Source organism: Chrysemys picta, chromosome 8 (assembly GCF_011386835.1).
Source record: "Chrysemys picta bellii isolate R12L10 chromosome 8, ASM1138683v2, whole genome shotgun sequence".
Lineage (NCBI taxonomy): Eukaryota > Metazoa > Chordata > Testudines > Emydidae > Chrysemys > Chrysemys picta.
Window position 1 is genome coordinate 59,370,001 of NC_088798.1, and position 15,598 is coordinate 59,385,598.

The window sequence follows — 15,598 nt, forward strand, 5'->3', positions numbered from 1 at the left end:
CACCCTCTTCCACCCTCTGACTCCACCACCTCAACCAAGCTTCACAATCATCATTGCTATGTACAGTATTAAACTGTTTGTTTAAAACTTATATTGTGTGTATGTATATATATATATATATATATATATATATATATATATATATATAAATATATAGTCTTTTGTCTGGTGAAAAAAATTTCCCTGGAACCTAACCACCCCATTTACATTAATTCTTATGGGGAAATTGGATTAGCTTAACATTGTTTTGCTTAATGTAGCATTTTTCAGGAACATAACTACAGTGTTAAGCAAGGAATTACTGTATTTGCCTAGCAATGGCTTTTTCATTTACAGAACACTGTTGTAGGGTTCTGTCTCCCTTGTTGCAGTGATCCATGTGCTGGCAGCTTCCAGGATGGATTGCTGCCACAGACTCATATACTAAAGGGGATGAAACAAGTGATACATGTGCCAGTCACTGGCTTTCAGTTGCTACAACTCATCTGTAGAACGCCTGGCTGTAGCTGATGAGTTTGTGACCCAGCTGAGAGAGAGCTCTTCATTACTCCAGGACAGGAGGAAGGGAAAGAATTGGCCTTTATCCCTGAAAGTGTGGGACAAGGATAGGAAAGCCTTCCCCAACTCCTACAAAGTATCCTCCCTATTAAGCCCAGGTGCCCAATGACACTTACTTTGAGCCAAACTCTCTCATCATCCAAGGGTGTTTTCTCCCCATCAGCAACCTGAGCATTGTCGCGGCTGGTGGTGCAGGGGAACCAAGCAGCGAGGGAATGATGCTCTGGCATATCTTGAAGGTGGGATCTGCACACCTGGAAAGGAGAGATTTTCAATCCCAGCAGCAGCAGCAGCAGCATTGGGCATGGAGGGAAAGGAAGGGAGAGAACTACCAGCCTCCTACATGCCCACCAGGAAAGAGGCACCACAGTGTTAACCAGAGCAGAAGGGGAGGGGCGACTGAAGTCACCTGCTTGAATAAAGAATATTTCAGGGTACCTGTGGGATTGAGGGAAAGACTATGGGCTAGATCAGAGATCGGCAACCTTTGGCACGTGGCTCGCCAGAGTAAGCACCCTGGTGGGCCGGGCCGGTTTGTTTACCTGCCGCATCTGCAGGTTCGGCCGATCGCGGCTCCCACACTGCTCCAGGCCAATGGGGGCTGCAGGAAGCGGCGGCCAGCACATCCCTCGGCCCACGCCGCTTCCCGCAGCCCCCATTGGCCTGGAGTGAAGAACCGTGGCCACTGGGAGCTGCGATCGGCCGAACCTGCGGACGCGGCAAGTAAACAAACCGGCCTGGCCCGGCCCACCAGGGTGCGTACCCTGGCGAGTCGCGTGCCAAAGGTTGCCGATCCCTGGGCTAGATCATCGGTGTAAATCAGCACAAATCCACTGATTTCAGCACAGGGACCCCAACTTACAACAGCTGAGACTCTGGCTCAATAGTCTAGAAGAAAAAACGTTCCGAATAATCAATATACAGGGTCAGATCCTCAACTGGCATAAATCAGTATAGTCCTGTGGACCCACACAGTTTTACACCAGATGAGAACCTGGCCCTTGAAATCTTGATTCCTCTGGAACAAGGGACATGGGGTCTTAAGACTGTCCACTGTACCAGGACTGGCCAGAAAAGAGCACACACAAGTGGCTACAATATTTGCACTTTTCTCCACGCTCCCTGTTCCGCTTTCTTAGCGTCTTTGTACAAAATATTGATATGATATTGTGAATTTATCTCAATTCCTTATTGGGTTGATGACAATTATTGCACCAAAAAGGTACAAAGCACTGTACAGACAGATGTAATAATAACACCTGGCTCTTCTATAGCATTTCTCACCAGTTGATCACAAAGTACATCAGTGTCATTAATTTTATTGATGAAGAAACTGAGGCATAGAGCTGTGAAGTGACTTGCCCAAGGTCCCCAACAGATGAGGTAAGAACAGACCCTAAGTCTCCAGAATCCCAGTCCACTTCACCATCCACTGGGCCACACTGCCACTCTTCAGAGCAATGGTATATGCAGAGAGGGACCATGTCTCAACGAGCTTACTTTACAAACTAAGATGATATATTATTTAAGAGGATGGAGCACAGAGCTATAGGAACTTCCAGACCACACCAGGTCCATCTAGGCCAGCATCCTGTCTCAAAGACCTGCACCAAATGTTTCAGATGAAGATGCAATTAGAAGTATGCACAAACACGCCTATGGGAAAAGTTTCTTCCAGGCCGTTCAGCCCTGATCCACAGCCCATTGAAGTCAGTGGAAAGATGCCCACTAACTTCAAGGGGCTTTGCTTCAGACACTAAGTGGTGGGCATATGTCCTGAAGCATGAGGGTTTATATCCTTTCATACCCTGATCCTATAAGCATGCATGCAGTGCGATGGAAAGCAAAGCTTAACACGTCATGGCAATGCCAGGATTGTTGTCTGGATTTTCTTTTCCAGTTTATATTGCTGATTTTAAGCTGCCCAATGCGTGAAAGCTGCTCTGCTGGGAGGACTGAGTCGCATAGGCCTTTATGAATAGGTGCTCCATCAGGAGAAACAGGAAAGGCAAGGACACTGTGGAGATCACATCAGGTTTGGGACTCCCCCGGTACAAGGAAATGCCTAGCCTCACCTTCACAACAGGCTCTCCGGTCACCATGGAAACAGGACATGACTTCTTGTCCTGGTGGGAGGTGTAGGCCTGTGCTGCCCACTGATCCATGTACCCTTTGGGAGTGTAGAGGCCACAGTCCTGGATGTTGCTTCTCCTCTCGAAGGGCTCACACACTCCATCCCCCTCGTGAACATAACACAGGCTCGGCTCTCCTGCAGAGAGGCCAAAGACTAGAAGGTTAGTGTCTACAATGCTTCTGCTGGGGGCAGGAAAAAAAACTATACGCTTCCCTCGGGTGGCCATAGCAGCCCAAAAAGGGGGTGGCCAAGGAGAGAAGGAATGGGCTGACTCAGCACATGACTTACCAACACAATTGAAGCCTTTTTCCCTTTTACACTTCCCAGAGCAGCCATCTCCATCTAACAGGTCTCCATCATCGCACTCCTCTTCCAAGCTCCTAAGAGACCGTCAGCAAGAAATGTTAACGCCCTCTTGACTAGCTGCCCTTCGAGCTTTTCAGCTCCATAAGGGTCAGGACCCCATGTTTAAGGACAACCCTCAAGTCAGATTTCACTGGAGGAATCATGGGATGCCAGCTACAAGGAGGGAGAGAAGAGTCTGACTCTTGTCAGGTGAGGAAGGAGTTGGGAAAGCCAGAGTGGGAGAAAAGAGGCCCCACCCCACCACCATCTTCCCTGGAGAACTCAGGGTGGGAGCAAGTGCAACTACCAAGCCTGTGTCAGAGGAGAAGAGCTGCCAGTGATGTCAGATGTGAAGAATGGACAGTTTTTCCACTGGGCGTTGGACAAGTCAAGGTGGGGTAAGAGATAGGGATGAGTTTAGTGACTGAGGAGGGAAAAGCAATAGCCACGTGCTACATTTCATGAGAAAACCACAAGCAAAAAATTGCATGCTTAAGTGAATTCAGGTTTATTCTCATGTGTGCACTCACACACACAGAGGCACGCATGCGCACACACACACCGTCACACTTAAAACTTCAAATATTCAAGCAATTTTGCTTCACACACACTCTTCATACACAAAGATGCACAATGTGAAAATCAATCTTGTCTCTCCACCCTCTTGACTTTGACTCAATGTTATTTCCCAACGGTTTAAAATTGTTTACTAAACAAGACTTCCTAAGCTGTGTTCCCAACCGCCCTTTAGATCAGTCACGTTAAAAGCATATCACAAATCTCTACTACTTGCCTCGCATTTACGCTGCTTGTTCAGTTTTTTCAACTTCACTGAGCTTGGACAGTGGAACTAAAGTGGTCATTCACTCTCCAGAAGCTGTAGTACTCCCTTACTCCCTTAACTGTAGTAAATCAGCAATGAAGTCAATGGAGCTATGCTGAATTACACCAGCTGAGGATCTGGCCCTTTTAGCCAGTTTCCCCTGTTGGGTCTCATGCACTTAGCACAATCACTTTGCATTGGATTTCACAACACTGCAAGGGGAAGCTAACAATTTACAAAGCTGTTTTCACTGGAAAACAATCAAGTTGAAGTCAGAAAAATTCAAACTGGAAACATGACACAAATTTTTACCAGAGAAGTTAACAATTAGACCAGTTTACCAGAGGATGCTGTAAGTTTCCCATCATTTGGGGTCTTTAAATCAATATATGCTCTATCAGAGAGCCACAAGTTACTGGGCACAATGCAGAATCATTGGGTGAAGTTCTCTGGCCTGCACTATGCAGGAGGCCAGACTAGATGATCAGAATGCTCCTTTGGGGGTTTAAAAATCTATGACACTTTATAGAGATTGGTTCTGGCCTAAGCATTGGACCAAGCACCCACTGACTTTGGGGAAGTTCAGATCAGAATCCAGATCCAAACTCCGCACCTCGCAAGGCCCATCTTTACCTTCTAAGAAGCATTAGATTTTGCAAAACACTTTGGGTTTGAGCCTTCATTCTTTTGCAATGGTTTGGCACCACTGACTGGAGTGGAGTTATGCTGGCATAAATCCGGTGTCATGGAGTGAAGGATCAGGTCTTCTGTTTACCTTTGGATCTACCCTACTAGACCAAATGGCTTTAAAAACATCTCCCAAATGTGTGTAGAATTCAGCACTTACATGGTCACTTTTCCGTCTCCACAATAGGGAGAGCCGTGGGTATGGATCAAAGATGGAGACGGTTCTCCCACAGCTGCCCCAGCCATGGCCTGCACCTGGTAGCGGTACAACTGGCCCGGTGTGACATCCCTGCAGAAACACAGAGGAATGAAACAAACTAGGAGAGAATAAATATCACGTGGGAAACATCCGTCCGTATGTGGCCATTTGCAGTGGATTCATTAGAGGCAAAGGGGATGCTATAGGTTATAAAAAGCATGTGTGTTGTACCTAAGCAGAATGGAAAGTTAACGGTCCTGTGGATGCTGCCCTGCTAGGTTGGAAGTGTTGCAATAATTGGCTGACGAATTTACCCGAATTGTAGCTCAGAAGTAAAGAGTATGTCAGTTTATTAAGTAATACAATGATCTATAATAACAAACGTTAATGAAAAATAGGTCAAGTTGCTTTCAGTAGTGAGTGTTGTAAGCAGGTGCAAGAGAACCAGAGGGACGAAATTAGTCCAAACCAAAAACAATGAGTTGATATAATTCAAGCACCATGTTGAAATCATGCTTGGTAAAAACAGAAAATGTGGAAATGGAAATTAATAAATAAAAACTAAAGTGTCAGATATTGTGGGCAAAATAATGGAGACATGGGCTATTATACCCACCATTCCCTTTGTGGGTCCTTAAAGAAAGAGACTGGGGGGAAGAAAATTAAAAAACAAAAGATGGAGGCTACTAAAGCAAGCTTCACAGTCATGGCTGCCACACCCTAGGAATACGATACAGAATGTGCAGAAGAGTTAACAGGTACCATTTTCCAGAGCACCTAATTCACGTTGACTTTCAATGAGAATTAGGCTAAGTCACTTTGATAACGTGACTTAGGGTCCTAAGTAGTTTCTGAAATGTGTACCCAGTGTCTAATGATGCTCTGAACACAGGATCCTGGCTTTTACAAGGGAAAGAAGGATAAGCTGGTGTGTGTGAGGGATAGAGGGGAAAAAGAGAGGCAAGGAGTGGGAGACATGGGACTCAGAACCTCAATAAAACTTGCCTGGCTTGGCCTGGGCATGGATGGATAGAGGAAAGAAGCCACATGGTTCAGATCTGAATCCAGATCTGGGCTTTGAACCCCCTCAAAGTTCAGGGTGTTTGAAACTAACATGTAAATTAACCAGGTAAGCAGACAGGGATAATTTGGCAAATTCCAATCTAGATTCCAATTTCCCATTTCCCCAAAGTCTGGGGGTATTTGGATCTGAGGTTATGGCCTATCTCTATATCAATAAAACATTCAGGGTGCCAATATATCCATGCCAATAGAATGTATTGCATTGTGGCACACACACAAAGCCAAAAGCACAGGTAGGTTCCCCCCAATTCTACAATTGCCATGAGCTGAGGCTACAGAAAGAGGATCTGTGGCAAGTAATCAGAGGAGCCTGCCACTTTTCCCTCTAGGTGGACCATCACATGAAATTATCCCCTACCCTATGTGACTTGAACAATCATTACCCTGGTCCCACGGACGGGGAAATGTGTCAAAGTTAAAGAGTTCTCTCTAGTGGGATACAGCTTCCCGGTGAGTATCATGCTAGTGTCATGGAACCGTCATATGCAATGGGATATTTTGGCAAACTCTGAGGCTGGGCATTCATGGCACTGCTCACCACAGAGAGGCTGAGTTCTAAAAACATCAATGAATCCAAATGCAGAAGCCAGAAAAGCAAGGAGAACTAGAACAGCACCACAACCTCTCCCGGCCTTTGGTGGGCCAATATTGCTACTCACGTGTCGGTGAACTTTCGGTGCATGTGCAACCCCTTTATGGGCGAGCCGCTAGCAAACGGGGGGTCCCGCAGGATCCTGTAGCGCACAGGCTTACAGCTGGAGCAGAGGGGGCTCTGGGGCATGGAGGTTAAGAGAGCTGCATCTATCTCCATCCGCTCATCAAAGGTGTAGACCTTTACCCCAGACACCTTCCTGTTGACATTGAGCCTAACGGTGAGGGGGGTGTCACAGAAAGTGTCCAGGGGGCCCAGGTGGACAGACTCCCCATGCTCTGTTAGGATTTCAATGTCAGACAAGGCCTTGGGTGAGTCTGTGGAGAGGTAGGTGGTCCACAGCACGAGAGACTCCGGGTACACGGGATGCAGGAAACGCAGCTCCAGGATACAACCATGCGGCTGGGGGCAAGGAACAGTCATGTTCATGTGGTACAGGTGGAGCTCTGGGCTCCAGGCCTGCAGGCTGGGCTCACAGGGTTGATCCACATCCGGGGGGCCTAGACAAGGGGAGAATATAGATCCCTATAAGGACCAAGGCAGTTCATTTCAGTAGCAAACAGAGATATAGGATCGTCTGTACATACATGCACACACATTGAGGTGAACACCCCCCATGTATGCACATATAAACACAGATACATACGCACATGTGCATACAACGATGCCATCATACGCACACATCCACACGTAGGCACCAACATACAGTGTGTGCTCAAATGTCTCAGAGCATAAAGATATCAAACACACTTGTGTTTCCATGCATAAATCCTCAGATCCCTAACAGCATGAAGAAACAAACATACGTACCCACCCGACACATACAGACATACACAGGCTTGAACATGCGTATCTAGGAATTTTTCAACAAAATGTTTTTGGCTGATTTGTTGAAAGCAAAACCAATGGTTTTGTGGGAAGGGCCAGTCTCCATGAATTGTGCGACCAATAAAAAGTTGAAAAAGAGTTTTGACATTGTCGAAATGGGTCACTTCTCCATTGGCTAAATAAAACATTTGAGTTTTTCAGTTCAAAACAGCTTTTTTTTGTTTCAAAATTTAACTTCATTTATGCTAAAAAATGTTTCAAAAATGAAAAAAAAGTCCAAATCTAAATGTTTTGAAATCATCCCAAACCAGAATATATTTCAGTTTATCGGTTCAGAAAAATGTTCGAGATTTTGACTTTGTTCTGATCTGGGAGGGGAAAAATGTTCAAAATCTCAGAAATTCTCACAAGACAGGACCCCCTTCCCCAATCTTATCAAACAGGTCGGTGCAAACATCCGCCCTTTGCACAGAACTGTACAATGACTCAGGCACAGACACACTCTATATACCTGTGTATCCACAGGAACACCTGCAGACACACGCGTGCATTTTGTCAGAAACACAGGTATACCTGCACAAACAGACACACACACACACACAAACTCACACATGCCTGGACACACACAGACATGGACTGAACTAAGCAGGATTCTGTGATTGGTCTCAGTGCCACTGGCATACTAACTATACACCTGAGATGGAGAGAAATTAGCATGAGTTCATTGCCGGCACCTCTCACCCTGTATTAGTGCTAGGGTTCGTTCTGACCATCCCTCCCATTCTTAGGCACAAACTGACAGAGGAGAAGTTAAGGAAACTAGTTTTCAGGCAGATCCCAATGCAGGGCTCGTGGCCTTGTTAGGTGAGTGCGTTCGAGCGAGGAGGAGCAGGGGAACGCACCTGGCTGGCTCTGAGTGTCATCAGTACAGATGGGCCCACGCTGCCAAGTTTGCCTCTGAATTCTTAAAAAGAAGAACAGGAGGACTTGTGGCACCTTAGAGACTAACAAATTTATTATGCTCTCTGTATGTGTGTATATATATCTCCTCAATATATGTTCCATTCTATATGCATCCGAAGAAGTGGGCTGTAGTCCACGAAAGCTTATGCTCTAATAAATTTGTTAGTCTCTAAGGTGCCACAAGTCCTCCTGTTCTTCTTTTTGCGGATACAGACTAACACGGCTGCTACTCTGAAACCTTTCTGAATTCTTATTTGATCTCCAAACGTCCCCAGGCTGAAGGGGTCGGGGACTAGATCATTCGGACAGGCTAAGCAGCACAAAAGGAACTTGATCCATTTCTATAGGGGCAGCTAGAGGTTCTTCTGTCACAGGGAGTGGGGTAAAGCGTTAGGGGCATTCTGGGGTGGGCCAAGGGCAGGAGAGGGCATGGTACACTGGTGATCCCAAGCCAGCAGAATAGTCACTAGGGGACCACTCCACTTAGTGTAAGTCCTGTTCATCGGGGCCCATCTCAGCCCAGGAGCGGACTGGGCTGAGGGCCACCTTTGCCTCCACCCATCAGCGGCAGCAAAGCTTGCTCAGGATTGAGCCCTATGCAGTCAGCAAGGGAAACCAACACGGATGTGCTCTGAGCCATGGAACGAGAAGCGTAAGAACCAGTTTCAAGTTCACGGACTCTGCTGGAAATGCCCAATTTTCCCCAAGGCCACAAACGGTTGTCCTATTTAATGCCCATCCAAGGCCTGGACTCGTGTCCCCATGAAATCCCCCACGTTGTGCAGAAGTGCCTCTCTCTCTCACCCCAGCTGACACATGCTGGTGAAAACTGCACACTGGTGTGGAGAAAAGTTTAGCGTCTGCTAAGAGGAAAAGCCATTTCTGATCTGTAAGGGACGACATGGCCATCTGACAGCCTGGGAAATGGGAAATGCTGAAGCTGACAGCTCCAAATGTTCTGCTGTTTAACCAAATTGGCACAAACCTCTTTTTTCCCTCATTTTGTCACTTTCTCTGATTGAGAGAGATGTTTCCACCCCGCTCCAGTCTCGAAGTGAAGTTTCCAGTGACACCATGAAACCCTTGGCTCTTTCCTATGCCAGGGGCACATGCATACCAGTGTGATTCATGTTGTAACTTGTCTGGAAGGCAAGGCCTGGGGCAAGATAACCTGCCATAGGGTGCTTTTTAAACTGGCTCATAAACACTTGAAACTGGATACACCTATCAGTTCATCCCGTCCATCCGGTTGGTGGGGAAGAAGGACTGTTCCTTATGCTGTGTTCTCCAGGGTTCTGCCTGGACCTAAATGACCCAAGAAATGAGATTGTCGCCAAAACCTTGGGAAGAGTAAGCCACTCTCTAGGGCTGGATCAAAGCCCCTGGACGTCCACGAGAAGGCTCCTCTTAGCTTTGGATCAGACCCTAAGAACTGGGTGCACCATAAACTGGCTTTTCTTTTGGTGACATAAGTCCAACTGAACAGGTTCCCAGGTGCCTCTTTTCTCTCTCCAACACTCTCCTGGGAAGCTGTTAGTAACACTGACGAGCTCCCTGCACCCCGAAGTCGCTGGTATCTCCGGTACGCTCTCTGGGAGCTGAGCTTTACCTTATGCAATCTTCTCCCAAGAGGATTTTGCATATTTAAATTTAGATAGATCAGACCGATATGGAAAATTGGGCCTCAGATGATCTCATCTCCACTAAGAGAAGCGGCAGTCACCGTGAGTGAGAGAGGACAAGGCACTTTACCTACTGCCTCCTCAGGGGTCCAATAGCCGGAGGAGTCACAAACTCGAGGGGAAGAAGCCTCATGCACGTATTGGCTGAAAGTACCATCTTCAGCGCAGTCCCCGCAGAGGGTGCTGGGGTCCCTGCAGAACAGAGAGAGAGAAAATGAGGAAGACTCTTTCCCCCGCAGTTTCTGATCAGACTTGGACTCTCCTCACTTGATCCCCATCTCTGCATGATGTGGGAAGCCCGCAAGAGCCAGCTGCTTGGCTTGCTTGTTCTCACAGCCAGCTCTGGCATAGGCTGGGGAGGGAAAGGGAAACCTGCTGGTTAAGATGCCATACTGGTGATCTGGGCTGATCCCCAGCTTGTCTACAGATTCCCCGTGTGATCTCGGACAGGTTAGTAAACTCTGTGCCTCAGTTTCCCTTCTCTAAAATGGGGAGAATAGCCCTTCCTGCGACTGCCTTGACTATTTAGGCCGCAAGCAGTCTGGGCCAGAGTGCACCTCAGATTATGCGTACGTACAGAGCCTGGCACAAGTGGAGCCGTGCACTCAGCTTTGGCCTCTAGGTGCCCCCATAATACAAATAAATGATCATGTTTAATTAAAGTGCCAGCATTAAGCTAATGAGGGACTGGGGGAGCATTTCCTGCTCCAAAGACAATGTCAAAACATTCCATTCAGTTAGTCTTGAACGCTCTGCAGTATTTTTCAATCATAAGCCTCTGCTTTCCTTCTCGGGCCATTCTTTTAATGATGCAAGCCCATTTGATGCTTCAGACACCTGTCTGTGCCCTCACCCGGTGACATATGCCATTCGGGAGCCAGGAACAGCACTGCATATGAGCAATTATTCCGTAATTGGCCAGGATAGCCTCAGAAATCGATTTTCTCTGAATTAAAAAGCATTTGAAAGGCCAGATTTGTAAAATGCTTTCAGGGGGATGCAAGACTTCGCCCACCTTCACAAAGGGCTTTGAGCTGATAGCTGTTAGAGAAGTGTAAAGTATTATTCTTATTCTTTTCCAAACGGCTTATGGGCATAGCCGCTTTGCACCACCATTGTAACTCACAGCTTTCACAAGCCGCTAACCTTTGTAAGGCCCCAAATGAAGACAATATTTAAGCCCTATTCACCTAAACAATTAAACGTGCTTAATATTCAGGATGTGTGTAAGTCCCATTAAAGTCAATGGGACCGAAGAAGCACATGCCTAAAGATGAGCGCACACTTAAGTGCTTTGGTGAACACGGATGGACTGGTGAATCAGAGCCTCAGCTACTGTCAGTGTCAGGTCTATACAAACATTTCCCGGGGCATTAATAAAGAAATGGACAGATTACATACAGTCTTCTCCAAAGCTCACTGAAGTCAAAGGGAGTAATAAATAAATAAATACCTAGCTCTTATATGACACATTTCATCAATAGGTCTCAAAGCTCTTTACACAGGACATAAATATCCTTACCCCCATTTTACAGATAGGAAAACTGAGGCACAGAGAGGGGAAGTGACTTGATCAAGGTCACCCAGCAGGCCAGTGGCAGAGCCAGGACTAGACAGCAGGTCCCCTGAATCCCAGACCAGTATTCTATCAATTTGGCCACACTGGCTTTTCACTGACTTCATGATTAGGACTCTGGCCCACGTGATTTTTTAAAATATACATGACGCAAATTCTACATCAGAGTAATAACCTGCTGCCCATCTTGAGTGCTTCCCAGCTCAGAGTCTCTGAGGATTTAAATATTAAATATTCATTTAGCGTAGACAATATCTGCAAACTTGAGTGCCTGACGTTAGGTGCCTAAATCCATAGTCAAGCACTCAGACAAAAGAGGCCTGATCTTCAGAATGACGAGCCCCCACAATTCCAGATGAATGTGGCTGTTCAGCACCCCTGAAAGTCAGGCTCCTTTTAGTTAGGTGCTTAGCTAGGAACTGAAGGGGCGAACTTAAGATACTGACATCTGAAAATATTACTGACGTGCCCAAAGTCACAAAGCAGGGATCCAAATCCCGATCTTCTGGCTCCTGGTCCTGTGTGTTAACCACAAGACCATATTCCCTCCTCATAAATCAGTAGTTTATCCAGTAAGTGCTAAGTGAAGCTCATTTTTCATTCAGTAATTGCGCTCTCAGGTTGCATTTGGCATTGTCTCCTGATGGCACACAACCCTTTGGCACTCTCCCTGAGCCCCCCAAAAGTGGAATGCTTTTCAGAGGACGCTCGCTTGACACCCCAGCACACACTGCCATCACAGTAGTAAACTTGTAACCAGACGGGTTATTCTGGTGGACATAACTGGGGGGCTGGGGATGTTGCCTCGTTCCTCTATTTCTACAAGGCAGCTGAACAAATCGCTGCCCGCTCCCCACCCACTCAAACACACACACACAAAAAACAGGCAGGGTTTGCCAGTTGGCAAAGAGCTTGAGGGTTTTGCCAACTCATCTTCATCACCTTCACTAACTTCTGAAATTCCCTGGTTCAGGGCCAAATGACTTTTCCTAGGGAACCACGGACAAATAAATCGTGACAAGCAATTCCCAATGGAAGCAAGCACAGGCAGTTGTTTAGGGATCCAGTTACGGGCCAAGGTCAGTGGTAGGACTACAAAACTGGTCCCCAGCACGTTTTAGTTTACGCCAGTTTTCCGGCATGCTCAGCCAAGCATGGGACCTTCTCAGCGACAATGTCTCTTACCTTTCATAGAGAACGCCGCTAATGGGAGGCAGCCAATGCATGGTGAGGGAGTCTTGGCCCTGCCCAGTGACCACCGGGGGCATGGGGATCGGAGTGGGCTTTCTGCTCTGGCTCCATCGCTGGTACACCAGATCCAAATAGCAATGCATTCGAGCCACTTGGTTCGGGGTAAAACTGTCCGTGCAGTCATCATCTGAGAGAGAAAGGAAGGAGGGGACTTGTTTGTGAAACGTTTTGAGATCCTTGTGTGAAAGGCATTATATAAGTGGTCATTAGCAGTATTAGCAGTATTTATTACTAAATATAGGAATTTAAGGCTCTCCTGGAAGACCAGAGAAGAACACAAATGCCCTGGGCTAGAGAGATTCCCCATGGCTTGTCCTACATGACTCCTCTCATGCTATTTCTCCAGTCGGCCACAAGATGGCACTATTTCAGCAGCTGTTTGTTTTCCTGAGTAGACCTTTCCGCAGCACAGGGTTGCTTTCCTGGGGCATGCCGATGGCCAAATACCCTTGTTAAGCCACATGGGGATGAAGCTGTGGGGGCGTGACAGGGGACTCGGCGCACACCACAAGGTTCTTTTTAAAAAAATGAATGGACAGATGAAAATCAGTGGCTCTCATCAGACCTCATTAAGGACAGAGAGGGCATCGCTGCTAGTGACGCTGCGTGGCTGCCATGTTGGGGCAGACCAGGCATTTCCACAGGTTCCATTGCGCTCCTCCAACACATGCATAGAAGCAGCACAGAGCCAGAGCCAGCGCTATTGGACTGGCTTCCATGGAGCTATGCCAGTTTACATCCGCTGAGCTTCCAGCCCACAGCATGGGCCCATAGCACATCATCTGATGTAGGATTCTGCATCCAGCGCCTGCCATGACCTGCTGCTGCCGGGGAAGGCGAGGAGTCCCAGAAGCCAATCAACCCACTGTGCAATGGTGTGGATGGCGCTTGGGAAGCATACTCCTTCTTGAGCCCAGCGGGTGACTATCTTATACCCTGGAGCATGAGATCTGATTACCCTGAGCTTAGTGCATGCATAACGGCACATGTTATTATCGACCCTAATATATTAGCTAGCCAGGTATCGCAAACAGCTCTTCACTCATCAAAGCCACTGCTGTGTCTAAAGCACCTCTGCCTCAGAGCTTTAAGTCAATTGGAATTTGGAGGAGTTAGGCCTGAGTAAAAACTCAGTAAGGTCTTTAGGGTCTGGCCCATTGAATTGATTGTCAGCAGAAGAACAGATGATGGTTATGTTTGTATGGCACCTTTCAGACCAGCGGCACCACAAAACACTTGCACAGGATAATGAATTCAATCGTACCGCTATGCAGGGGTTGTGTAGGCCAAAGCACCAGTCTGCAGGGGCTCACCCTTACCCTTGAATCACTTTGGACTTAGGACCCTGGTTTTCTTCAGAGAGGGAACGTTGACCCAAATGCTGAGATGTTCCATTTGTTCTGCCCCCAGAGTGCCAGAGGATTATTACTGGGCCAGCTCCCCAGTGGATATAAGCTGCCAGAGTTCCGGTGAAGTCAAAGGTGTCGTGCCAATTCACGGGGATCTGGTCCTTTATTATCATTTATCAGCTGAATTACAGATCAAGGCCCTACTGCGTTAGGCGCTGTATGGACACATAATGAGAGACAGTCCCTACTCTGGAGAGTTTACAATCTAAACAAGCAGGGCAGACAAGGGGTGGGAGAAAGGAAGTGCTATTACCCTCTGTATCCATTTGTTCGGCCACCATACAACTAAAGGGAGCCCCTCTAACCAAGCAGTCTTCCATCACTTTAGAAAATCCCGGAAGAAAGATCCACTGTGTGTTCTGGTCTCCAGCTTCAGAGAGAAAGGAGGTGAGCTGATGGACTAACTCACTGGTGCTTACCCCAGTTTCACACCCCTGATTGCAATGGAATAGCTCCTGTTGGGCAGTGGGGTGAGAGGAGAATTGGCCTGGTGGGTTGGCAGAGGGCAGCCTGATTTTCAGAACTGCCAAGCACTCCCAATTCCAGTAGAAGTCAATGATTGCTGTCGGTGCGCTGCACGTTTGGAAATCAGGGCAGAGGTGACTTAAAACCAGGCATCTCAACCCAGAGTAAGTCCCTAAATCAGACATTTAATGAGGTGCTTAAATATAGATTTAAATGCCTGAACGTAGGCACCTAGATTTGCACATGTTGGTCTCAAGACTGCTTTGGTCATCCAGAGAAAGTCAAGCCAGGAGGGAGAAAAATCACTGATGCCAAGAACAAAGGGGTGAGCAGGGTATTGCCTACACGCCAAGGGCCAGATACTGGGCTGGTATAAATTGGTATAGCCCCAGTGCTTATTTTATGCCACTTGAAGTTCTAGGTGGGTCTGGATACCTGGGGGGCCCAAATTCCTGAAAGGAAGGAACTATCCAGGGCGTACACAGATGAGATCCATACACAGATGGGAATGAAATACAAGCTGAATTTCTAGCTGATACAATAACAATTCCCTCCTGTTACCTGTGTAGCTCATGTAGTTGTTGAACGGCGTTCCGGAGAAGTGGGTGTGGCCACAGGTGTCATTGGTAGGGTCTGGATCTCGGCAGAGTTTACTTTTGGGGGTAGGGGCTGTGTCGGCACAGAGGTCACCGGTCTCCATGGAAGGTGTAGTCTCCCTGCAGGGATCATCACAAGATTCCCTTTCGCTCACTCCCTTAAAGACATGGTAGAGTCCCAGGATATGTCCTACTTCATGGATCATGGTGTTGGTATGGCCGGGCATGCCATAATAGGCTGGATTGAGGACCACGCCACCTGGAATTGAAAGCACATTCAGTATAATTAAGAGAGATACATGGGGAAGCAACTACCTCTGACCTCTAATGGTTTAGTCCAGTTAATA

At 47.2% G+C, this 15,598-nt stretch overlaps 1 protein-coding gene across 1 annotated transcript in view; it reads right to left on the minus strand.

Annotated features, from left to right (window-relative positions):
• The window catches only part of PAPPA2 (pappalysin 2), a 184,345-nt gene that overhangs the window by 104,958 nt on the left and 63,789 nt on the right, over positions 1–15,598 (minus strand). Inside the window, exons 5-12 of the mRNA XM_065553642.1 lie at positions 15,217–15,510; positions 12,716–12,908; positions 10,025–10,146; positions 6,489–6,981; positions 4,708–4,836; positions 2,981–3,072; positions 2,634–2,827; positions 675–812 (exon numbers count right to left, since the gene is read on the minus strand). Coding sequence (XP_065409714.1) covers positions 675–812; positions 2,634–2,827; positions 2,981–3,072; positions 4,708–4,836; positions 6,489–6,981; positions 10,025–10,146; positions 12,716–12,908; positions 15,217–15,510 — 1,655 coding nt within the window. The remainder of the gene's footprint in view (positions 1–674; positions 813–2,633; positions 2,828–2,980; positions 3,073–4,707; positions 4,837–6,488; positions 6,982–10,024; positions 10,147–12,715; positions 12,909–15,216; positions 15,511–15,598) is intronic.